General features: G+C 42.0%; 2 protein-coding genes across 2 annotated transcripts; both read left to right on the top strand.

The window, feature by feature from the left end:
• The first annotated feature begins 2,891 nt into the window (after window positions 1-2,891).
• On the top strand, window positions 2,892-10,178 carry LOC124117820 (macrophage migration inhibitory factor-like). Its single transcript, XM_046479847.2, has 3 exons — window positions 2,892-3,343; window positions 8,726-8,898; window positions 9,451-10,178. Exons 1-3 carry the CDS (start codon window positions 3,236-3,238, stop codon window positions 9,527-9,529), a joined length of 360 nt encoding a protein of 119 aa, XP_046335803.1. The 5' UTR covers window positions 2,892-3,235; the 3' UTR covers window positions 9,530-10,178.
• Window positions 10,179-19,586: 9,408 nt separating this feature from the next.
• Window positions 19,587-22,480, top strand: LOC124117829 (macrophage migration inhibitory factor-like). The gene is made up of 3 exons (XM_046479857.2): window positions 19,587-19,989; window positions 21,158-21,330; window positions 22,033-22,480. The coding sequence occupies exons 1-3, from the start codon at window positions 19,882-19,884 to the stop codon at window positions 22,109-22,111; spliced, it is 360 nt and encodes a 119-aa protein (XP_046335813.2). The 5' UTR covers window positions 19,587-19,881; the 3' UTR covers window positions 22,112-22,480.
• Window positions 22,481-27,224: the final 4,744 nt, after the last annotated feature.

Here is a 27,224-nt window from a genome sequence, read left to right on the forward strand (position 1 = left end):
ACGATCGTCGCTGCTCACAATATCAATCACTGAATTGTCTGGTCAAGGCTTTATTCATAAATCTGGACTACTGCTGAGGGTGGCGTTAAACAACAAACACATATCAGTGATTGACAGCACAAGCACTGATACATACATTTGGGGTGCGATGACACACGAGCCTACACATAGTAACCTAACCATCTGATTCTCATGTTAGTTTTTCCCTTGAGAGGGTATGTAAGACATCCCAAAACCGACTTACACACGAGCCTACACATAGTAACCTAACCATCTGATTCTCATGTTAGTTTTTCCCTTGAGAGGGTATGTAAGACATCCCAAAACCGACTTACTCACGAGCCTACACATAGTAACCTAACCATCTGATTCTCATGTTAGTTTTTCCCTTGAGAGGGTATGTAAGACATCCCCATACCGACTTACACACGAGCCTACACATAGTAACCTAACCATCTGATTCTCATGTTAGTTTTTCCCCTGAGAGGGTATGTAAGACATCCCAAAACCGACTTACTCACGAGCCTACACATAGTAACCTAACCATCTGATTCTCATGTTAGTTTTTCCCTTGAGAGGGTATGTAAGACATCCAAAAAACCGACTTACACACGAGCCTACACATAGTAACCTAACCATCTGATTCTCATGTTAGTTTTTCCCCTGAGAGGGTATGTAAGACGTCCCAAAACCGACTTACACACGAGCCTACACATAGTAACCTAACCATCTGATTCTCATGTTAGTTTTTCCCCTGAGAGGGTATGTAAGACGTCCCAAAACCGACTTACACAAGCCTACACATAGTAACCTAACCATCTGATTCTCATGTTAGTTTTTCCCCTGAGAGGGTATGTAAGACATCCCAAAACCGACTTACTCTCATACCACCAGATGTCCACCAATACACGATTAATCTCTGTCAAACCTTGGAATCACTGGATCTAAAATATAAATGTGAATAGGGAACGCTTTAACCACTGAACTACCTTAGAGACCGTCTGTGTTTTCAGCTTTGTCTGGTTTAAATGATTATGTTCAAATATCCGCGTATAGAATACTAAATAATAACCATTCATCACTCATAGTCTGAAAAGATAAATAAAGATTATTAGATGAGTGTGTTTCCGTATCGTATAGACGATATGTTAGGAATACCAGTTGTTTAAGCGAGGCTGTGGTGAGTCTAATACATATTTTAATCCGACTATTTCATATTTATCACATACTGGATAGTGTTTATCACATACTGGATTCAATAAACCAGTGCGATAAACTTGGTATCACGATCCGATAAATATGCAGATGAAGTCACCTTGTTGAAACTTTTAATAAATCCATGCTTAGATATCATGGCAGCTTGCTAAATATTCTAGAAGTTAATTTCGGTTTCCCGACGTGCGAGTGATTATGTAAGCCAACATGTCTGCATTTGACACTGTATACAAATAAATGGATCGGTTCACCCGGCATTGTATTTCTACGTTATTTCTACATATATTTTATCGGATGAAAATATGGCCAAGGTACAAAACTCTGCGTTCAACTGCGTGGAATCTAAATATCTTTGTATGATCTGTCGGTGTGCACGCAGGGCAAATTTTAATAGTAAACCGATCACTATCGACGACTCGATCCATGCCTTGACTGACAGCAACAGTCTTCAATATTCTACAGCAATCTATATATCTACTTCAGTATCTTTCTGACACATCGTTATAACCACCCCTGAATTATTGTCCATATTATTAAAGATTAATGACGCCTAATCGGGACTTCGGAAATCTCCCTGCGTCACGATGATCCTGTTGGCCATTTTGACGTCTTGTAGTTGAACGAAATGTTATACCACAGTGACTGTGGTAGAGATAGACATTGTCCCATGACGATATTATTTAAATCTTACTTCTTGTAACCAAACAACAAATGAGTTCACTGAAGAACAATTTGAATATACATACGTTCATCATGTCATTGCTATTTGTTTCCGCGATGCAGCTGTTTGTGTGTATTTCAGTATGAGCTTGAGTCAGTGAGTTGGGTTTAACGCCGCTTTTAACAGTATTACAGTTATATCACGGCGTGTCAGATTAATGTGGGAGGAAAGCCCGAAAAGATGCAGGTCTTAGACGTTTACGACTCCCGTGAAACCCATCACCACGGGTATGGTGCTGACAAACCTAGAAACATAATCGGGTCGAACCGGGATTCGACTGGGCCACGCGTGCCCCCGTATGAGCTTGAAGTCTCACGTACTAAATGGAAATGTGTCTACGTCTTACGAAGTACATAATAAGAATATAAAAACTTATAAAAGTGAGGGCCAAATATTGTGTGAAGGTCGTCGCAGGCTCCGAAGTTCACAGTTTGGCCCTCGCCCAATGATGGTTCATAATCAAGCGAACTCCAACAAAGTGAAAGTCTTACAAACACACCAATAAAGTGTTGAAGGTGCCTTTTGCTATTCATTTTTAAATGTTTGCGTTTAATTTCCAAGGATGCAAGTCGGACTCGTATGGAAATGGCGATTGCCTTCATTACTTGTTCGATATTTATGACGTCAGACAAGGGCCGAACTGATGTCCATTACTAGGCAGACATATAAACAAATTATTGTGTGTGTTTCCATGGCTACGTGTGGGACATGAGTTCAAAATATAGGATCCCCTCTTGGTCAAGTAGATACAGCGTCTGCCCGGAGAGGTGCCCGTTGAAAGATGGAACTTGTTTCCCAGAGTGGGGCATCCATGTTAAACTGCGGCATAGTATCTCGACCAGTGAGCTTGCAGCATAAAACCGGCAATATTCTTATGCTGAGCAGACGACACACTAAGGGACGTAACTCCAATTTTTTGCTTCCCAGACTGATATCAACTGCCCATCAAAATGCACTAATAGGCTATATCAGCCCGGCAGGAGGGGTAATACGGGTCTGGTTATTGCAAAGCTCGTTTGATTACAAAAAAAAAGAGAAAGTCCGGTCACGAGATATCCAAATTGTCCTGTGGCAGTGGTGTAATGCTAGGTTATCACTGCACCGGAGTGTGCACCAACAAAGGAAAATTCCGGAACACGTGATATGCAAAATAATGTTTGGCAGTGGTGTAATGCTAAGTTACCACTGCCCCAGAGTGTGATCACGCTTCAGAAGTTCTACAACTGAGCTCTCGATTTATCAAGCGAGGACAGCGGTGTGTGGTAGCAGAAAAGCTTGAGTGTCGGAGTCAGTGTAACCATGCCTATTTTTCTTCTGTTCACGAATCTGCCAGCAAGTGCCATCCCAAAGGGGTTTCTGTTGGAAACCACAAAAATGATCTCTAAAACTGTTCGGAAACCGGAAGAGGTAAGTTTAAGCAAATATGCATAGATATAGGGGAGCTTCGTTTTAAAGAAATGGATCCAGGCTGAATGGTAAAAACGTAATTTTGCATGCAACGGGAGTTTTCGCTCCCGTACTGCACGAATCCCTCTCTGAATGTCACATTGACACAGTACAGTGACTGACAATCACAGCCAGTCTGGCCGGGGTGCATGCTTCTGCAAGAAAGAAACTGATACACCACTGAGCAGATTCAAGGTCAGAATATGTAGGTCATTCATTGGGAGCTGAAAATGAGGTCAGGTTACAGTGCAGCTTCACAATGTCATATGAGATAGATAAAACAGTTCTAACTCATTGCGCCATTGCAATGTTGACTTGGGTGAAATGCATTTTTGTGATAGAAATTTCCTCTTATAAAAAAGAAGCGATCAGAAATAGTGTGATCAAAATTTACAAAGTATCCCAATACAAACGTCATTGTCAAATAATATATATATATATATATCTGTGTGTGTGTGTGTGGCGTTGTGTGTGTGTGGCTGTGTGTGTGTGTGGCTGTGTGTGTGTGTGTGTGGCGTGTGTGTGTGTGTGTGTTCGTGTTCGTGTGTGTGTTCGTGTGTGTGTGTGTGTGTGTGTGTGTGTGTGTGTGTGTAGTGAGAAGTACAATTTAATATTATTACGGGTAATGTATTATGATGACTGCTTGCTAAAAACTGATGTAACCTATTTTGTAAAATTTTAAAGTTCGAATAGGGATTTGTTTTATTTCATTGTTTGCCTTTATGTTGTTAGTATTGGGACACGTGCTCTGAAAATGAATTGTTTAACCCCACAAAGCCCAAAGTGGGTGGGTTTCATCATGTCTGTGTTTCTGTGTGCGTGTATCTGTGTGTGTGTCTATCTGTCTGCGTGTGTGTCTCTCTGTGTCTGTCTATGTGCGAGTGTATCTATCTGTGAGTGTGCGTGCGTGTGTGACTGTCTGTCTGTGTGCGTGTGTGTGACTGTCTGTCTGTGTGCGAATGTGCGTGCGTGTGTGTGACTGTCTGTCTGTGTGCGAATGTGTGTGCGTGTCTGTGACTGTCTGTATATCTGTCTGCGTGTGGGTAGGTGGGGCAGAGTGTTCTAGTCCGGACTTATGCCGGTGATAAAGTTCAAGCTCACTGAGTTACCATACCACAGTTTGACTTGAATAACGCACATCATACTGACTTTGAGCTGACCAGTCCCCTAACTGCAGATTGTCAGGCAGAGAAACAACAAGTACAATCGTTTAACCTCATTAAGTATTGCACGGTATGGAATCAAACCACGGTCCACCCGCTCTCCAGGAAGGCGCTCTTACCACGCAGCTTGTGGTGGTATTGAGTAAACCATTTATTTTATATAGAGAAATGTCCGTTTGCAACTAAATGAGCGGGTTTGGTACGACTCTGCTTTTAACAGCATTACAGTTCTATCACAGCGTGTTAATCCAATGTAGCCAGAAAGCCCGAAGTGATGTAGATTATACATGTGTACCGCTTTGGTTACGGCATGATCACAGGATCACATGATCCCCATTGTGATTCCAGGTCCAACCTGTGCTGATCATAAAAGGCGACCAAACGGATCGGGTGGTCAGGCTTGCGTTATTCCCAATATCAGTCACTGGATTGTCTGATCCAGACTTGACGAGACTTTTTTTACAGGCTTCCATCATATAACTGGTGCCCTGCTGACTGCAGCATCAACAAAGTGCTTTTGACAAACCAAGAAACGTTATCAGGGTGAGCAGGGATACTGTTTGTTTGTTTGTTGTTTAACTCCACACATAGCAATATTCCAGCTATATGATGGCGGTCTGGAAATAATCCAGTTTGGACCAGACAATCCAGTGATTTATATAATGAGCATCGATCCAAGCAATTGGAATACGATGACATGCATCAGCCAAGTCAGCATGTCTGACCACCCGATCCCGTTAGTCGCCTCTTACGGCAAGCATAGTCGCCTTTTTACGGCAAGCATGGGTTGCTGAAGACCCGGATCTACCCCTGATTCTACCCGGATCTTCACGGGTCAGCAGGGACACTGACCCACATTCACAAGTATCTAGCACCAACCTTTGCACAGCGAATTGCAGCACCTTATAATAAGACGGCTAGGCCACTCATGTTCCCCTCTCAGCTCAATAGGAAATAAATTATCTTTGAATGAAAGTGTGACTTATTTTATTGCATGAATTTAAAAAGAAATATTTGAATGGATAGTTCCATAATAATTCCATGATAATAAAAAAATTAGCTTTTTTCGGCTTAATGACATAACGTATTTCATATATAATTCAGATATGATAATTCTAAATGTTAAACGATTCGGAACATAAACTAGAACTAACTAGGAACTGGTTTTCCCTCGTTTAGTCTTCCTAACAAGGTTTGAGACCCGTGAAGATTCCGGGGTAGAATAGGTCTTCAGCAACCCATGCTTGCCGTAAAAGGTGACTATGCTTGTCGTAAAAGGCGACTAACGGGATCGGGTGGTCAGGCTCGATGACTTGGTTGATGCATGTCATCGATCCAAATTGCGTGGATCGCTGCTCATGATATCAATCACAAGGTTAAACAACAAACAACCAACCAACCTAACAAGGTTTGAGCATACAGATGGAGCCTGAAAAGCAAAAGCATACATGGAAAACTACAACACATAGCAGGCGTTATGTCACGTAGGCTGAAGAATAGTTTTAACACTAGGTACGACTTGTACCAGATAGCTGGGGTCTATCATGATCTCAAGTATGTTGGAAGTAAGTATACGTAGTGACCTCTCATAACAAGAATTTGTTCAATAGCCAAGATGGACGCAGGTTACCGTATTTTCTCCATTAAACGCAGGCAGGCAGGCATTTTAGAAAACTTTTAAGCTACGAGGATGGGTCTGAGGATATCATTATCGGAAATTGAAATTATAAACGCAGGGCCTTGATAAAACGCCAGGGGTAAAGAGTGTCTGAAACAAAATAAACGTCCTGGCGTTTAATGGAGGAAATACAATGCGACCATGAACCTTCCAATATGTGCCAGTGCTCCAGATACGTGTTTGGGGCCATTGGGTATTCACGTACATTATCATTCATATTGGGTATTGATAGCTTTCTTTGGGTTTTTAACATATTTTAACTTCTTTGGATCCAGCCTATGAGGTATTTGGGGTGGTCAGGTAGCCTAGTTGTTGAAGCGTTCACTCGTCACGCCAAGGACCCGGGTTCGATTCCCGACATTGGTACAATGCGTGAAGCCCATTTGTGGTGTCCCCCGCAATGATATTGCTGGAATATTGCTAAAAGCGCCGTCACTCACTCACTATGAAGTTTTTATGAACCAATGAGTACAGGTAGACTTTTTTAAACAATAAGTCTGCGTTAGATGCTGTTTCAGGTGACTTCTATATTTGCATATGTATGCGCGATGCCTTTATTCGATATTCAGAAAGGATCTGCACAGAAATACGGAATACTTAAAATGCTGCACTGGCTAATTTATACACAATATTAGTCCACAATTGGGTTTTTCATGTATATCTGAACGCATGTGAAGAACTTCAAGGTAATAGGAAAATGGTTATTTTGAATATTGTATATGCACATATCAAGCATCTTATCTTGTGTACCTGGATTCCAAGTATTCATTAAAAAAACCCATTAATGTCATATATGAGGTGAGGAAGTCAGGTGTCGACTGTAAATTCTAACCTTCAAATGATGTAGTTTGGTTGCTGCACTCAATCATTCACTCAACTTGGTCACTCAATTACTCTAGTTAATCAGACGCTCAACTTAGCAAATCATTCACTCAATTTACTCCATCATTCACTCAACTTACATCATCTTTCACTCAACTTACTCCATCATTCACTCAACTTACATCATCTTTCACTCAACTTACTCCATCATTCACTCAACTTACATCATCTTTCACTCAACTTACTCCATCATTCACTCAACTTACATCATCTTTCACTCAACTTACTCCATCATTCACTCAACTTACATCATCTTTCACTCAACTTACTCCATCATTCACTCAACTTACATCATCTTTCACTCAACTTACTCCATCATTCACTCAACTTACATCATCTTTCACTCAACTTACTCCATCATTCACTCAACTTACATCATCTTTCACTCAATTTACTCCATCATTCACTCAACTTACATCATCTTTCACTCAACTTACTCCATCATTCACTCAACTTACATCATCTTTCACTCAACTTACTCCATCATTCACTCAACTTACATCATCTTTCACTCAACTTACTCCATCATTCACTCAACTTACATCATCTTTCACTCAACTTACTCCATCATTCACTCAACTTACATCATCTTTCACTCAACTTACTCCATCATTCACTCAACTTACATCATCTTTCACTCAACTTACTCCATCATTCACTCAACTTACATCATCTTTCACTCAACTTACTCCATCATTCACTCAACTTACATCATCTTTCACTCAACTTACTCCATCATTCACTCAACTTACATCATCTTTCACTCAACTTACTCCATCATTCACTCAACTTACATCATCTTTCACTCAACTTACTCCATCATTCACTCAACTTACATCATCTTTCACTCAACTTACTCCATCATTCACTCAACTTACATCATCTTTCACTCAACTTACTCCATCATTCACTCAACTTACATCATTGTTCACTTAACTTACTCCGTCATGCACTCAACTTACATCATTGTTCACTTAACTTACTCCGTCATGCACTCAACTTACACAATCATTTACAAAACTCACCCTGTCATTCGCTCAACTTACCCTGTAATTCACGCAACTGACTCCATTATTCACTCAACATACTCCGTCATTCACTCAACTTACTCCATTATTCAATCAACTTATTCAATCATTTGCTAAACTCACTCTGTGATTCACTCAACTTACGCAAGGTGTTGTGGGGTAGTATGGTGGTTAAAAGCGACAGCTCTTGCTGAAGGTCCGGGTTCGATTCCCCAGTTGGGTACAACGCGTGAAGCCTGTGATATTGCTGGAAAGGCGGTGTAAAACCATACTCAATTACTCACTAACTCAACTGACTCCATTATTCACTCAACTTAGTCCGTCATTTAGTCAACTTACTCAATCATTCACTCAACAAACTGTGTCACGTACTCAACTTACTCAATCATTTACTCAACACACTGCGTCACATACTCAAGTGACACAATCATTCACTCAACACACTGCTTTATGCACTCAGCCTTGTATTCAACTTTCTCAATTATTCACTCAATCATACATTATATAATTTTACTCAACTTACTCAATCATTCAAACAACTTACTCCGTCTTTCACTCAACTTAATAACTCATTTACTCAAGTATATTTCAGGGTGTTGCAGTGAGGATTCATCCAGATCAGATGATGAGCCACGGGGGTACGACTGATCCATGTGCCAACTCCGAGCTGCAGAGTATCGGACACATGGGGAATGAGGAAAACATTCAGATGTCCAAAGACATTTCAGAATTCCTGCAACAAAAGCTTGGTATTGATCCTAAAAGGTAACAAAAACGACAAGGTTCTGTTTTGAATTTCTGAAGTATTTCAACAATATGTATATGTTACAGGAAATATGTATAATCAGGAAATTTGTTTGTTTTTTATCAAGTTTGACCATATGAGAGCCTCAAAAGTAATTTCAGGGAATATGTCTTAAAAACTTGAAGTTAAATCAGAGAATGTGTATAATACCTGAAAATGTTAGGGATTATGTATATTCCCTGAGTGAATCAGACATTAAATATATTCCCTGAAAATTTCGGGGATTATACATATTCCCTGATTATACATATTCCCTATATAAATATAAAGTTGGTGTTTTGAGGCAGCATATCTCGCCGTGCTTTATGCTTGTTGTAAATCAAAACAACACGTGACTTAAGGCTAGGGGATTTGATGATAACTGAGACAATGATCAAAGCAATAAATCCCAAGCACTGGGCAGATAGGTTCCCTGGTCACAGTTGTCTCCTAACGTGAATGGCTTCTTGTATTTTTATTTGTCGTTACTTGTTGTTGTTGGTTGACAGGACTTTGGTTTTATTTATTTTCAGAAACTACATCAAATTCACCGACATGAAAGCATTTGAAGTTGGATGTGAGGGGACCACGTTTGAAATCTTGTGGAAATAAAACAGTGTGGGCAAAATATTAACTTCAATACCTACCAATCAACTCAAATGATCCATAGTATCAGTGGCGAAGACGCATAAGCAGCATCTATGTCATATGGCGGGGGTGTAACAGTTCAATACACGCCAATGAGAAGCTTTAAGAACCCATCACTGCAATAAGTAATATGACATCTGTTGTTGAGATGTACCAGGTGGAGCAGGTGTGGTATTTCCCTTGAACGTATTAACTGTTATTCTGAAGTAATTAGAAGAGTGCTATGAAGTGAAGTGTTCATTAAAATAGAGTCACATTTCATAAGCCATACTTTCGTAACTAATGGTAATTTTCAATCTAAGATGGCCCAAAGTTGGGTATGCAATTTTCCAGCTTCATGTGCAACAAGTGTCATGCAGTCTAAGGTTAAGAGATATCAAGCTGTCTCGTACTTCTCCATGCACATATGAAGTCTATCTATCTATCCACGCTGAACTTCACAGGATGATTTCTATAGAGCTATTTTTTGAAGAGGAACATTGGTAACAAATAAGCAGAAACTGACAAGTTTGATTTGGAAGTTGCATATTTTAAAATCAAATTTATTCAATTTGCCTGTATACCCAAGAATTGTGCAAATTGTGGTCAAATAATAAACATGTGCAACTGGAAATTATGTGGTCAATTTTCTATGTGAATGAATGTTGTTTTACGCTGAAGTCAGTATTATTCCAACTGTACAACAGCCTGTAAATATGATCAGTGCTATATGTCAACCAATGATTGACCCATGGTGATTCCGGGGTTAGAACAGGTCCCAAACAACCTATGCTGTAGGAGGTGACTAAATGGAAAAATGGTCAGACTCAGTGACTTGGGTGATGGCGTGTCAACGTACCCCGACCATGAGGGTCTCATTATCAATCGACCCGTGAAGATCCGGGGTGGAATAGGTCTTCAGCAACCCATGCTTGCCGTAAAAGGCGACAATGCTTGTCTTAAGAGGCGAAAAACGGGATCGGGTGGTCAGGCTGACTTGGTTGATGCAGGTCATCGACCCCAGTTGCTTGGATCGATGCTCATGATATCAATCACTGGATTGCCTGGTCCAGACTCGATTATTTACAGACCGCCGTCATAAAGCCGGAATATTGCTGAGTGCGGCGTAAAACAACTAACCAACCACAATATCAATCACTGGATTGCCTGGTCCAGACTCGAATATTTACAGACCGCCGTCATAAAGCCGGAATATTGCTGAGTGCGGCGTAAAACAACTAACCAACCACAATATCAATCACTGGATTGTCTGGTCCAGACTTGATTCGCCGCCATTACTGGACTACTGCTGAGTGTGGCGTTATACAACAAACACACATCAGTGATTGACACCAGAAGCACTGATAAACTCGGTTTTAATCGTTGAATATATGTTCTGTTAATATTCTTCTAAATGTGCCAACAATCGCAGTTAGGGAGATGGTCCTGCTGGGAGTTCCATACAGGTGGCAGAAGACCCCATGGTCCCTAGTTTAGTGCCCTTACTTTGTTTGCTTATTTGTTCACAATCTCATTAAAATCAGATTTTAGTTCTCGCTATCGCTAAACAAAGATCTGAGGACATCCCATTACGGGTCACGTCAGAACGACCTTTCATTCGACCAATCAAAGCGTCGCTTACAAGATCAGGAAAGTGAAAGTCGGAATGTGTTTTCTGATAAATGCAACCTCGAAAACGTTAACACGGGGTATTCCGAACGACAGTTACGGCCCGTACGACTGATCCCGTTGTCTATCTCTCGCTTCCATGGGATAAACATTTGAACGGAGGGGGCGTTGCACATTACGTGGGAAGCACTGCTATACAATCTCAACCAAATATTAGACATTCCGGAATGTTCCTTTGTTCAGTTTTCAAAATTTTAATCGAGAACTGTGTCAACATATTTTTCAAGCGTAGTCTGAAATGGAAGTCACCAGGTTAAAACGAGTGTCGTAAAGCTCGAAAAAGCTGCTTTCTAATTGGCTGTTGTCGATTTCTTGTTAGTCATTTCAGTGGTCGGTCAGAGTTCGCGAAAGGTCGTTCTGACATGACCCGTAATGGGATGTCCTCAGATCTTTGTTTAGGGGCAGAAGTGTTTCTCTTTTAATGAGATTGGTTTTTTTCACGTTGTATTGTCCTTTCATATTGTTATTGTTATGTACAGATTAATATAAAAAAAAGAAGCAAAGAGGGTTTGGGTGATCCTTTTCTGGTTAGCCTCATCATCAGGTCAGGGCCCTTGCCCCCTCCACACGCAGCCAAGACAGCGAATGGGACTTCTCCCAGGAAACGCTGCCTTGTCAAACCCACCTAGAACTTTTCGGAAAATGTGAAGACTCCCCAAACATTGTAGCCTTTTGCATTACCCAGATTGTCAGAAGGGTTGTATTCCTGGTAGCAAACCCAGATACTCTCCCAAAGTCAGTCAGCAGATTGGGAGGTACCAAACCTAAGGCACCGGGAACAATGGGGAGTCGGACAACTTGGTATATCCTTAATCTTGTCAATCACATTAGTGTCAATAGGGACAGAAAATTCCATGATAAGAATGTTTTCATTGATTTATTAAAAAGGACAAGATCAGGTTTGTTGGCCTGGATAGGTCTGAGGCTGTATGCGGGCCTTTTCCAAAGAATTTTGAATTGAGCATTTTCCTTGACGCCCTGTACATATTCCGGGTCGTACCATGGATTTACGTTTGTGTCAAACCATAAGCATGGCGAAGACAGTGTATAAAATGATCGAGCCACTCCAATCATGTTGTTTAAAATACCGTGATTGTGCAAACGCTGGGCAGCCACTGACAATATGTTGGACAGTCTCATTATATTCATTGCATATTCTTCATTTCATATTTACATTTTGATGCAAAATCACACATTGACGTTTTCGAGCGGAATGTGACTGGTCCGGAGCAGCAAACAGAAAGCCTTCTGTTTCACTTTTCAGGCCAGCTAACTTCATCCAAGCGAAGGACGCTGCAGGGTTGCTGACCCTCTCAACACACTGCTCATAAACTCGATGCAGTGGTCGTTCAGATAGCCTGAGCTGATTTGATATGGCACTTCGCTTGCTTTACACTCACTTCTGTACCGTCCAGCAGTACAGAACAATCAACAAAATCAACACTGACATTGAGTTTATATCCCACATACTTGGCTCGTTTAAGACAACTGTGGAATGCCTTGTTTTGATCATGAAAGGACGGGTACAGCACGAGTATTTGTGGCTTTAACTTTGTTGTGAGCGTTCAGCTCTGAACTCAGTCATTTGGTACTCATATTCTTCAGTCATTTGGTAGTTTTTCCTTGATATGGGCATTCTGGAGTTTGTCCCTAACCTGCATCCCTAAATACGTGAAGGCCTGACCTTCCACGAGATGGTCAATAACTTCTTCCCCAAGTTAACCGAATGATCTTTCCTCTTCTACCTTGCCACGTTGAAGAATGTTACTTACATTTTTCAGACAATCAGATGAAATGAAACACAACAATGGTGACCTTAGTTTTTCGTGTACACTATCATTGTAATCCTCTACCCATGGCTCCTCGAGGTTACAGTTGGTATAGTCCTCAACTGTTTCCAAACCCTTTCATTGTAATCCTCTACCCATGGCTACTCGAGGTTACAGTTGGTATAGTCCTCAACTCTTTCCAAAACCTTTCATTGGAATCCTCTACCCATGGCTCCTCGAGGTTACAGTTGACGGGTATAGTCCACAACTGTTTCCAAACCCTTTCATTGGAATCCTCTACCCATGGCTCCTCGAGGTTACAGTTGACGGGTATAGTCCTCAACTCTTTCCAAACCCTTTCATTGGAATCCTCTACCCATGGCTCCTCCTCGAGGTTACAGTTGCCGGGTATAGTCCTCAACTCTTTCCAAAACCTTTCATTGTAATCCTCTACCCATGGCTCCTCGAGGTAACAGTTGCCGGGTATAGTCCTCAACTCTTTCCAAAACCTTTCATTGTAATCCTCTACCCATGGCTCCTCGAGGTTACAGTTGACGGGTATAGTCCTCAACTCTTTCCAAACCCTTTCATTGGAATCCTCTACCCATGGCTCCTCGAGGTTACAGTTGACGGGTATAGTCCTCAACTCTTTCCAAACCCTTTCATTGGAATCCTCTACCCATGGCTCCTCGAGGTTACAGTTGCCGGGTATAGTCCTCAACTCTTTCCAAACCCTTTCATTGGAATCCTCTACCCATGGCTCCCGAGGTTACAGTTGCCGGGTATAGTCCTCAACTCTTTCCAAAACCTTTCATTGTAATCCTCTACCCATGGCTCCTCGAGGTTACAGTTGCCGGGTATAGTCCTCAACTCTTTCCAAACCCTTTCATTGTAATCCTCTACCCATGGCTCCTTGAGGTTACAGTTGCCGGGTATAGTCCTCAACTCTTTCCAAACCCTTTCATTGGAATCCTCTACCCATGGCTCCTCGAGGTTACAGTTGACGGGTATAGTCCTCAACTGTTTCCAAACCCTTTCATTGGAATCCTCTACCCATGGCTACACGAGACTACAGTTGCCGGGTATAGTCCTCAACTCTTTCCAAACCCTTTCATTGTAATCCTCTACCCATGGCTCCTCGAGGTTACAGTTGCCGGGTATAGTCCTCAACTCTTTCAAAACCCTTTCATTGTAATCCTCTACCCATGGCTCCTCGAGGTTACAGTTGCTGGGTATAGTCCTCAACTCTTTCCAAACCCTTTTATTGTAATCCTCTACCCATTGCTCCTCGAGGTTACAGTTGCCGGGTATAGTCCTCAACTCTTTCCAAACCCTTTCATTGTAATCCTCTACCCATGGCTCCTCGAGGTTACAGTTGACGGGTATAGTCCTCAACTCTTTCCAAACCCTTTCACTGGAATCCTCTACCCATGACTCCTCGAGGTTACAGTTGACGGGTATAGTCCTCACGATTTCCAAAACCTTTCATTGTAATCCTCTACCCATGGCTCCTCGAGGTTACAGTTGACGGGTATAGTCCTCAACTCTTTCCAAAACCTTTCATTGTAATCCTCTACCCATGGCTCCTCGAGGTTACAGTTGCCGGGTATAGTCCTCAACTCTTTCCAAAACCTTTCATTGTAATCCTCTACCCATGGCTCCTCGAGGTTACAGTTGGTATAGTCCTCAACTCTTTCCAAAACTTTTCACTGGAATCCTCTACCCATGGCTCCTCGAGGTTACAGTTGCCGGGTACAGTCCTCAACTCTTTCCAAAACCTTTCATTGGAATCCTCTACCCATGGCTCCTCGAGATTACAGTAGACGGGTATAGTCCTCAACTGTTTCCAAACCCTTTCATTGTAATCCTCTACCCATGGCTCCTCGAGGTTACAGTTGACGGGTATAGTCCTCAACTCTTTCCAAAACCTTTCACTGGAATCCTCTACCCATGGCTCCTCGAGGTTACAGTTGCCGGGTATAGTCCTCAACTCTTTCCAAACCCTTTCATTGTAATCCTCTACCCATGGCTCCTCGAGGTTACAGTTGACGGGTATAGTCCTCAACTCTTTCCAAACCCTTTCATTATAATCCTCTACCCATGGCTCCTCGAGGTTACAGTTGCCGGGTATAGTCCTCAACTCTTTCCAAACCCTTTCATTGTAATCCTCTACCCATGGCTCCTCGAGGTTACAGTTGCCGGGTATAGTCCTCAACTCTTTCCAAACCCTTTCATTGTAATCCTCTACCCATGGCTCCTCGAGGTTACAGTTGCCGGGTATAGTCCTCAACTCTTTCCAAACCCTTTCACTGGAATCCTCTACCCATGACTCCTCGAGGTTACAGTTGACGGGTATAGTCCTCAACACTTTCCAAAACCTTTCATTGTAATCCTCTACCCATGGCTCCTCGAGGTTACAGTTGCCTGGTATAGTCCTCAACTCTTTCCAAAACCTTTCATTGGAATCCTCTACCCATGGCTCCTCGAGGTTACAGTTGCCGGGTATAGTCCTCAACTCTTTCCAAAACCTTTCATTGTAATCCTCTACCCATGGCTCCTCGAGGTTACAGTTGGTATAGTCCTCAACTCTTTCCAAAACTTTTCACTGGAATCCTCTACCCATGGCTCCTCGAGGTTACAGTTGCCGGGTACAGTCCTCAACTCTTTCCAAACCCTTTCATTGTAATCCTCTACCCATGGCTCCTCGAGATTACAGTAGACGGGTATAGTCCTCAACTCTTTCCAAAACCTTTCATTGTAATCCTCTACCCATGGCTCCTCGAGGTTACAGTTGACGGGTATAGTCCTCAACTCTTTCCAAACCCTTTCATTGGAATCCTCTACCCATGGCTCCTCGAGGTTACAGTTGACGGGTATAGTCCTCAACTCTTTCATTGTAATCCTCTACCCATGGCTACTCGAGGTTACAGTAGACGGGTATAGTCCTCAACTCTTTCCAAAACCTTTCATTGTAATCCTCTACCCATGGCTCCTCGAGGTTACAGTTGCCGGGTATAGTCCTCAACTCTTTCCAAACCCTTTCATTGTAATCCTCTACCCATGGCTCCTCGAGGTTACAGTTGCCGGGTATAGTCCTCAACTCTTTCCAAAACCTTTCATTGTAATCCTCTACCAATGGCTCCTCGAGGTTACAGTTGACGGGTATAGTCCTCAACTCTTTCCAAAACCTTTCATTGTAATCCTCTACCCATGGCTCCTCGAGGTTACAGTTGCCTGGTATAGTCCTCAACTCTTTCCAAAACCTTTCATTGTAATCCTCTACCCATGGCTTCTCGAGGTTACAGTTGCCGGGTATAGTCATCAACTCTTTCCAAAACCTTTCATTGTAATCCTCTACCCATGGCTCCTCGAGGTTACAGTTGACGGGTATAGTCCTCAACTCTTTCCAAAACCTTTCATTGTAATCCTCTACCCATGGCTCCTCGAGGTTACAGTTGCCGGGTATAGTCCTCAACTCTTTCCAAAACCTTTCATTGGAATCCTCTACCCATGGCTCCTCGAGGTTACAGTTGCCGGGTATAGTCCTCAACTCTTTCCAAACCCTTTCATTGTAATCCTCTACCCATGGCTCCTCGAGGTTACAGTTGCCGGGTATAGTCCTCAACTCTTTCCAAACCCTTTCATTGTAATCCTCTACCCATGGCTCCTCGAGGTTACAGTTGACGGGTATAGTCCTCAACTCTTTCCAAACCCTTTCATTGGAATCCTCTACCCATGGCTCCTCGAGGTTACAGTTGACGGGTATAGTCCTCAACTCTTTCCAAACCCTTTCATTGGAATCCTCTACCCATGGCTCCTCGAGGTTACAGTTGACGGGTATAGTCCTCAACTCTTTCCAAAACCTTTCATTGTAATCCTCTACCCATGGCTACTCGAGGTTACAGTTGACGGGTATAGTCCTCAACTCTTTCCAAACCCTTTCATTGTAATCCTCTACCCATGGCTCCTCGAGGTTACAGTTGCCGGGTATAGTCCTCAACTCTTTCCAAACCCTTTCATTGTAATCCTCTACCCATGGCTCCTCGAGGTTACAGTTGCCGGGTATAGTCCTCAACTCTTTCCAAAACCTTTCATTGTAATCCTCTACCCATGGCTCCTCGAGGTTACAGTTGACGGGTATAGTCCTCAACTCTTTCCAAAACCTTTCATTGTAATCCTCTACCCATGGCTCCTCGAGGTTACAGTTGGTATAGTCCTCAACGCTTTCCAAACCCTTTCATTGTAATCCTCTACCCATGGCTCCTCGAGGTTACAGTTGGTATAGTCCTCAACGCTTTCCAAACCCTTTCATTGTAATCCTCTACCCATGGCTCCTCGAGGTTACAGTTGGTATAGTCCTCAACTCTTTCCAAACCCTTTCATTGTAATCCTCTACCCATGGCTCCTCGAGGTAACAGTTGCCGGGTATAGTCCTCAACTCTTTCCAAAACCTTTCATTGTAATCCTCTACCCATGGCTCCTCGAGGTTACAGTTGGTATAGTCCTCAACGCTTTCCAAAACCTTTCATTGTAATCCTCTACCCATGGCTCCTCGAGGTTACAGTTGACGGGTATAGTCCTCAACTCTTTCCAAAACCTTTCATTGGAATCCTCTACCCATGGCTCCTCGAGGTTACAGTTGACGGGTATAGTCCTCAACTCTTTCCAAAACCTTTCATTGTAATCCTCTACCCATGGCTCCTCGAGGTAACAGTTGCCGGGTATAGTCCTCAACTCTTTCCAAAACCTTTCATTGTAATCCTCTACCCATGACTCCTCGAGGTTACAGTTGGTATAGCCCTCAACTCTTTCCAAAACCTTTCATTGTAATCCTCTACCCATGGCTCCTCGAGGTTACAGTTGCTGGGTATAGTCCTCAACTCTTTCCAAAATCTTTCATTGGAATCCTCTACCCATGGCTCCTCGAGGTTACAGTTGACGGGTATAGTCCTCAACTCTTTCCAAAACCTTTCATTGTAATCCTCTACCCATGGCTCCTCGAGGTTACAGTTGCCGGGTATAGTCCTCAACTCTTTCCAAAACCTTTCATTGTAATCCACTACCCATGGCTCCTCGAGGTAACAGTTGCCGGGTATAGTCCTCAACTCTTTCCAAACCCTTTCATTGTAATCCTCTACCAATGGCTCCTCGAGGTTACAGTTGCCGGGTATAGTCCTCAACTCTTTCCAAAACCTTTCACTGGAATCCATGGTGGGTATTTTCACATCACTTCCATTGGTTGCATTTAATTGCCTGTAAAACTGCTTTTCATTAGATTTGAACAATTCATTTTGTTTCATGAAATTATTTTTCTTATCCCACTTTCTTTTTCTCTCTGTCCAAACCTTTAACTTTGCCTTCAGATAATCAAGAATTTGATTTAGAATTTTCTCTTTTCTTGTCTTGTATTTTGTTATAATTGTTTCCAAATTGATTTTTGGTGTTTTGACATTGATTGCCCTGAGGAACATAATTTTAAGCAAAGTTCTATCCAGGCGCATATACAACTTCAGTCGCCGGAGCTGGTCACAAACATTCTGCTCTGTCAGGTATACATACATTTGCATGGCTTTGTCCCAATGCTGCTTCAGTAATTTGCCATTTATACGTGGTATATCTGTCCATCGTGTTGCTTTCACACACCCATAAAGTGTGGACTTATGTTGGTACCTCAAAGATATTCTTGGATGGGTTCTGTGCCTCCCTCTGGGGCAAGTCCCATCTCCAGTTTGGTTGGTTTGTGTACGGAGCAATGTAACATTATGATGTTGAAAAGTGAAAAAATCAATCTCTTCAATTTTTACTACAAAGTACTCTTGAGAGGGTTAGTGACACTAGACTGTCATATAAAACGTCGTCTAAATCGCTGTCTAACATTCTACATTTCATTAGGCTTTGTATCTTAGAGCTCAGATGTTATATTTTCCGTTGAAGTTTGGAACTTGTAAGACACTGTTACATTCCTCTTAATGACCGATTCTGCGACATCTGTTTCTCCAAAACGTAAATGTATTGAGAATGAATACCATGTTATGTTTATATGTGAATACAATGCTTCTATAACAAAAAAGTACCTCTCATCTTATTTTGTTTCTGTTTTCTGCTCCAATTTACGTGATGTCATCAATACGAATACTGTTACAAAATAGTCTACATCAATACCACATACTACGTCACCTGTAATAACAATGAATAATGCACACACATCCACACACAGCAAGAGACACGTGTTCATAGTCACACACACGCACGCACGCACGCACGCACGCACGCACACACACGCACGCACACACATTCTGTCTTTCAAAAGCATTTGGTATGGGTCTGGTCTAACCTTTAGGTCCAAGGTTAAAATCCCACTTGGGCAATTTTATTTGATCATTTTATGTATTCTAGCAACAAACACCACAGTAATCTTTATCACACTATTGAAACACTATTCTTGACCGCTTCTATTTGACAAGTAAAAGCTGATAAAAAATATCACATAAACAAAGAAACATCTCAAGTCTTGACATACCACGAGTGGTGGAGTGATTCAGCACTATTGTATCCGTCATAAGACATTGTGACCAGGTATGGATTCTGCAAAGTCATGGAGCCTCGCCCCATGTTCAGTTAACACAGATGACAAGCAAAACAACAAACAAAACCTGTCCTGACCCCGAATCCGATCAGGAGTGTACACATACGAACAGGTACTGCATGCAGATTCGCATAATGTGCCAACTCATGTTAATATTGTGTGAGCGCATTCTCGTGGGGTAGCTTGAACCTGTCACAACAACGCACATCAGAACGACAGAAGCTCTCCATTTACAAAGCGAGGACAGCGGTGTGTGTCAGCAGAAAAGCTTGAGTCTCGGAGTCAGTGTAGCCATGCCGTGTTTTCTTCTGTTCACGAATCTGCAAGCAAGTGCCATCCCAAAGGGTTTTTTGATGGAAACCTCAACAGTCATTGCCAAAGCCATTCGGAAACCGGAAATTGTAAGTTCAAGCTAGCATGCACAAGAATAATTTTTATCCAAACCACAACATGTGTTGTGACCAGTAAATGTTCTTTATAGTAGTATTGCGAAAAACATATCAGAATATAACAATGTGTTATCAAATTGTTGGCGGGAAACCTATTTTTAGAAATTTACTAGATGTCAAGATTTATCATATCAGGACATGTTGGAAAAACCCTTTGTAAACTCCTCTCTAAAATGTATATATTCACAAGGAAATAATATATGAGCATATTAATATGGGTGTAAGAAACAATCTCCACTATGCTTTTGGCAGAAATTTCTTGTGCGGTTTGGTTGGTTGTTTGGTTGGTTTGTTATTTTACGCCGCACTCAGCAATATTCCAGCTATCTGACGGCGGTCTGTAAATAATCGAGTCTGGGCCAGACAATCCAGTGATTGATATCATGAGCATTGATCCACGAAATTGTTGTGCGGTAAGAAAGTGGTTCTAAAGTTACAGACATAAGAAGGAAGTGAAACTGTGCGATAAGTATTAGGTGAGAAGAGGTTAAATGGGGTTTAACGTCTCGTCCAAGATTATTGCACTTATATAGCGACGGGCATGCACGTGTGGGTGTGGGTGGCTGCTTGTACTAGTCCGATTTATAGTGATGCCGATTTATAGTGCTAGCTCACTGAGATACAATGCTGCAGTTTCACATGAATACCCCACTCAGACACAGTATACTGACTCCGAGCCGACCAGTCCTTGTTTTAGCCCCTTAATGCCGAGCGCCAGACAAGATAACAACAAGTACCATCTTTTAACGTCTTAAGGAGTAAAACCTACTGTCATTGTTCATAAAATCGGTGTAAGAATCTGTGTAAATAGCTCTTTCACAGCTCATATTGTATACATTGTGATGTTGAAAAGGGGATACCTCGCAGTGTTTAGGACGAACATAGTCATTATTTGCATTGTCCGTGAATAGTGTTCGGCGTCACCGACGTGATGTTTACATTTCGAGGCCTTTGGAAATGCGAGAGGGTAACATTATTAGTGACCTCTGATAACAAGGCTATGGCCTGAATAGATGCAGGGTACCGTATTTCATCGATTAAACGCCTGAGTACGAGGTATCTGCAAAAAATAAATGCATTAGAGTTTTAGAGAACTTTTAAATTACGGAACTGATTTCAGTATGTGACGGTGAGGATTCATCCAGATCAGATGATGAGCCACGGGGGCACGACTGATCCATGTGCCAACTCCGAGCTGCAGAGTATTGGAAACATGGGGAATGAGGAAAACATTCAGATGTCCAAAGAAATTTCAGAATTCCTGCAACAAAAGCTTGGTATTGACCCAAAAAGGTTAGAAATAGCAAATGGGTCTGCATTGAAATGCTGAAGTATCGGTCATGTTGGTGGATTTCTGAGGGAGAATAAATTGCGTACTTTATGCTTGTGGTAAATTAAGACAACACGTGGCCACTGCCTAAGGCTTGAGCATGTAACGATACACTTATTGGCTATACAATAGATATCTTGATAGTCTTGTAAGGTTGCAACAGGATACACAATATGATACATGAAAACTCAATAGTTGACATGTTGAATATTTATCATAAGAGTACATGAATATGAAGCCTTGTTGGCGAGTGAGTCCACTGACTTTTCGCATCCTCATTGCCCATCTAACCCAGGGTAATCTGTAGACATTTATGTGACAGTGAACTATTGACTTTGTATCGATATTCATAAACTTGTATTGATTCAACATAGACATTTACTACTATATTTACATCACGACACATGCTTTCCGTAAAAGGTGACTATGCCTGTGGTAAGAGACGACTAACGGGATCGGGTGGTCAGGCTCCAAACTCGATTATTTACAGACCGCCGTCATATAGCTGGAATATTGCCGTGTGCGGCGTTAAACCACAAACAAACATCACGACACTCGATGACACGATGACACCCAGTGACCTAGGTCAGTATTAGGCTGGTCAGTTGTCACACACAGAACCACAGCTGAGCATAATTCTGATATATGGTTTTCTTTATTTTCAGAAACTACATCAAATTCACCAACATGAAACCACTTGAGGTTGGGTTTGATGGGACCACGTTTGAAGTCTTGTGGAAATAAATGAATTGGCTGGGCAACATATTCAAATTCAAAACCTTCCAATACACTAATGATGGTGCATAGTATCAGTGGTGAAGACTTGTCACTTATATTATCATGTTTAATATGTCGTTGCTACAGCTACAAAAACAGATAAAGTTTTTATTGAAAACTATGATCCTGAATTTTTTAAAGAATTCTTTTGAGGCAACAATTTGGTATTTCTTTCTAATCACGTTGAACTGATTTTTGACACAGGACAGTGGTGACAGATAATGAAAGCTGGCAAGTTTGATTTTAAATTTCATTTTTTTAAAGAAAAGATATCTAATTTCCCAAAAGAGAGTATTATGCATATTGTGAAAAGGTATTAAACATGTATAACTGGAATCAAGGGTTCAATTTTCAATGTAAGTGAATGTTGTTATAGGTTAAAGTTTAGTATGATCAGTGATTGACACCGGGGGGTGCAATGACCCACAAGCAGCGATACACACTTTTGGGATGCGATGTCACACAAGCAGCGATACACACTTTTGGGATGCGATGTCACACAAGCACCGATACACACTTTTGGGATGCGGTGACACACAAGAAGCGATACACACTTTTGGGATGCGATGTCACACAAGCAGCGATACACACTTTTGGGATGCGATGTCACACAAGCACCGATACACACTTTTGGGATGTGGTGACACACAAGCAGCGATACACACTTTTGGGATGCGATGTCACACGAGCAGCGATACACACTTTTGGGATGCGATGTCACACAAGCACCGATACACACTTTTGGGATGCGGTGACACACAAGCAGCGATACACACTTTTGGGATGCAATGTCACACAAGCAGCGATACACACTTTTGGGATGCGATGTCACACAAGCAGCGGTACACACTTTTGGGATGCGATGTCACACAAGCACCGATACACACTTTTGGGATGCGGTGACACACACGCACCGATACACACTTTTGGGATGCGATGTCACACAAGCAGCGATACACACTTTTGAGATGCGATGTCACACAAGCACCAATACACACTTTTGGGATGCGGTGACACACAAGCACCGATACACACTTTTGGGGTACGATGTCACACAAGCACCGTTACACACTTTTGGGATGCGGTGACACACAAGCACCGATACACACTTTTGGGGTGCGATGACACACACGCACCGATACACATTGTTGGTGTGCGATGACACACACGCACCGATACACACTTTTGGGATGCGATGACACACACGCACTGATACACACTTTTCGGGTGCGATGACACACACGCACCGATACACATTGTTGGGGTGCGATGACACACACGCACCGATACACATTGTTGGGGCGCTATGACACACACGCACCGATATACATTGTTGGGGTGCGATAACACACAAGCACCGATACACATTGCTGGGGTGCGATGACACACACGCACCGATACACATTGTTTGGGTGCGATGACACATAAGCACTGATACACATTGTTGTGGTGCGATGATAAACACGCACTGATACACATTGTTGGGGCGCGATGACACACAAGCACCCAAGCACCGATACACATTGTTGGGGTGCGATGACACACACGCACTGATACACATTGTTGGGGTGCGATGACACAAACGCACCGATACACATTGTTGGGGTGCGATGACACACACGCACTGATATACATTGTTGGGGTGCTATGACACACACGCACCGATACACATTGATGGGGCGCTATGACACACACGCACCGATACATATTGTTGGGGCGCTGTGACACAAGCACTGATACACATTGTTGGGGCGCTATGACACACAAGCACTGATACACATTGTTGGGGTGCGATGACACACACGCACCGATACACATTGTTGGGACGCTATTACACACACGCACTGATACACATTGTTGGGGCGCTATGACACACACGCACCGATACACATTGTTGGGGCGCTGTGACACACGCACCGATACACATTGTTGGGGTGCTATGACACAAGCACAGATACACACTTTTGGGGCGCTATGACACAAGCACTGATACATACTTTTGGGGCGCTATGACAAAAAAACTGAAACACACTTTTTGGGTGCTATGACACAAGCACTGATGCACACTATTTCGTTTGTTGTTTAACACGTCACTAAGCAATATTCCAGATATTTGACGGCGGTCTGTAAATAATCGAGTCTGGACCAGATAATCCAGTTATTGATCTGTAGGGATGTGATGACACGCCATCCAAACTTGTTGTATAACTGACACATCTTTTAATCGTAGGAAATGTGTTGATAATCGGCTAAATTTGCCAACAATCACCAGCATCGCTATGCTTGTGTTCAACTATCCGCGTATCGAATACTAAATAATAACGGGGCGGTCGGGTAGCCTAGTGGTTCAAGCGTTTGCTCGTCGCGCCGAAGACCCGGGTTCGATTCCCGACATGGGTACAATGTGTGAAGCCCATTTCTGGTGTCCCCCGCCGTGATATTGCTGGAATATTGCCAAAATCGGTGCAAAATCAAACTCACTCACTCACGAAATAGTAACCGCTCAATATTCATAGTCTGAAAACATAAATAGACAACTTGTGTTTCCGTAACGTAAAGATGTTAGGAATACAAATTGTATAAAGCGAACCGATGGCGAGAATAACAAAAGGCTCAACTTAGATGTTGTTATACCAGTGATTTATGTGAGTGGTGATTGCAACAGGCAGAGAAGGAAATATTTACCCTTTCAGCGAACACCTGGTGTCATCATTGGTTTTCACCATTATTTTGCCTTTTACGCCCAGTGGAATCTATATTGATAGATAAGTTCTATATAATAGAGTGTGGTGTGCGTGGGCCGAGGCTCGATGAGGTTGCAGAGTCCATACCTGGTCACAATGTTGGTTTGTTGGTTGGTTTGTTGTTTAACGCCGCACTCAGCAATATTCCAGCTATATGACGGCGGTCTGTAAATAATCGAGTCTGGACAAGACAATCCAGTGATTAATAGCATGAGCATCGATCCACGAAATTGGGATCGATGACATGTATCAACCAAGTCAGCGAGCCTGACCACCCGATCCCGTTTGTCGCCTTTTACGACAAGCATAGTCGCCTTTTACGGCAAGTATGGGTTGCTGAAGACCTATTCTACTCCGGAATCTTCACGGGCCGGTCACAATGTCTTATGACGGATACAATAGTGCTGACTCACTCCACCACTCGTGGTGTGTCTAGGCTTGAGATGTTTCTTTGTTTATGTGATATTTTTTATCAGCTTTTACTTGTCAAATAGAAGCGATCAGAAATAGTGTTTCAATAGTGTGATAAAGATTACTGTGGTGTTAGTTGCTAGAATACATAAAATGATAAACTCGTCGTTAAGGTCAAATACAACTGCCCAAATGGGATTTGAACCTTGGACCTAAAGGTTAGACCAGACCCATACCAAATGCTTTTGAAAGACAGAATGTGTGTGTGTGTGTGTGTGTGTGTGTGTGTGTGTGTGTGTGTGTGTGTGTGTGTGTGTGTGTGTGTGTGTGCGTGTGTGTGTGTTATTAATTATTAAATTAAGCATTTATATAGTTTTACACACACAAAATAGTTTGCACGCATACAAGTGAAGCTTTTATAAAACATTGAATTGTTTTAATCCCCATATTCCAGCACCGTAAAGTCATATTGGTTTATTTAACATGAAAAATATTAAAGAATGACGTGCAAATTATTTGTATTTGTGTATTCTTCATAAATTTCTTCTTAAAAATATGTGTATATTCTTCATAATGCCAAATAAAATCTTCTTGGCCTGGACTAATACTTCTATCACATGTGTAGACCAATTTAGATTGTTACTGAAATGAACATCCAAATATTTATAGTGCGTAGTTACATCCAAAGTTTTAAGTTTACAGCTATTTGTTTAATACACTAATTTTCGTTTTGACTCTATTAACAGTGACTTTCCATTCATCACACTAATGTTCTAATACATTAATTGCATGTCACCAGCTGTGCTTGAGAACATGATAATATCATCTGCCAAATAATACAGAAAGCGTTGAACAGGATCTTGATGTAATTGAATACCTTTTGTACAACTATTATTGATTTGTTGAACTAATTAATTTATGAAAAAGGAACATAAAAACGGACGTAATATACACCCTTGGCATAGGCTAAACTTGCATTCAAACATTGCATTACACCCTTCTGTGGTATACACGTTTTAACATTGTCATATATTCTACAAAATAATGTAAACATTTTGGAACTAAGTCCACGTGCATTAAATAATCTCCATAATTTACACCTGTATATAAGTCAAATGCTTTAGAGAACTCAACAAATAATGAACAAAACTTTCCCTCTTCCTTGATGAGTGAGTGAGTGAGTTGGGTTTAACGCCGCTTTTAACATTATTCCAGTTATATCACGGCGTGTCAGCTTAATGTGGGAGGAAAGCCCTAAGTGATGCAGGTCTCAGACGTTTACCACTTCGGTGAAACCCACGAGCACGGGTATGGTGCCGACAAACCTAGAAACATAATCGGGGCGAACCGGGATTCAAACCCACAATCATAGGTTTCTGGAGTGTCCAAGGCACACAACTCTGCACAACGAATTGCGGCGCCTTAGACGACTGGGCCATCCGTGCCCTCTGGGTCTTGTAAGTGGCACACAAGTAACAAATCAGCTGAAGCTGGTGGCGGAGAGTAGATGGATGGGGAATCACGTTTGGAAAGACTCCCAAGGGTTTCTAGTGCATTTGCCAAATTATAAAACATGGAGTTTCTTTAAGCAAGTGAATGTTTCTAACCTGTTTCTGAGTACCCAGCAGTGAATGGTAGGTGAGATGGTAATGTAAATGCATGGTAGCTTTGGTTGTGTACTCCTACTGTAACTGAGAATGCAGTATGAACATACTCTGATCCATTGACAAGGTATAATATCATGCATTTTGAGCATGTCACTTGGTTTTGGGGAATTTTGCAATCTCATTAAAATCAGACCTAAGTTCTCGCTATCACTAAACAAAGATCTGAGGACATCCCATTACGGATCACATCAGAACGACCTTTCATCCGACCAATCAAAGCGTCGCTTACCAGATCATGAAAGTGACAGTCGGAATGTG

Source organism: Haliotis rufescens, unplaced genomic scaffold, assembly GCF_023055435.1.
Source record: "Haliotis rufescens isolate VD_foot unplaced genomic scaffold, xgHalRufe1.0.p SCAF_38, whole genome shotgun sequence".
Lineage (NCBI taxonomy): Eukaryota > Metazoa > Mollusca > Gastropoda > Lepetellida > Haliotidae > Haliotis > Haliotis rufescens.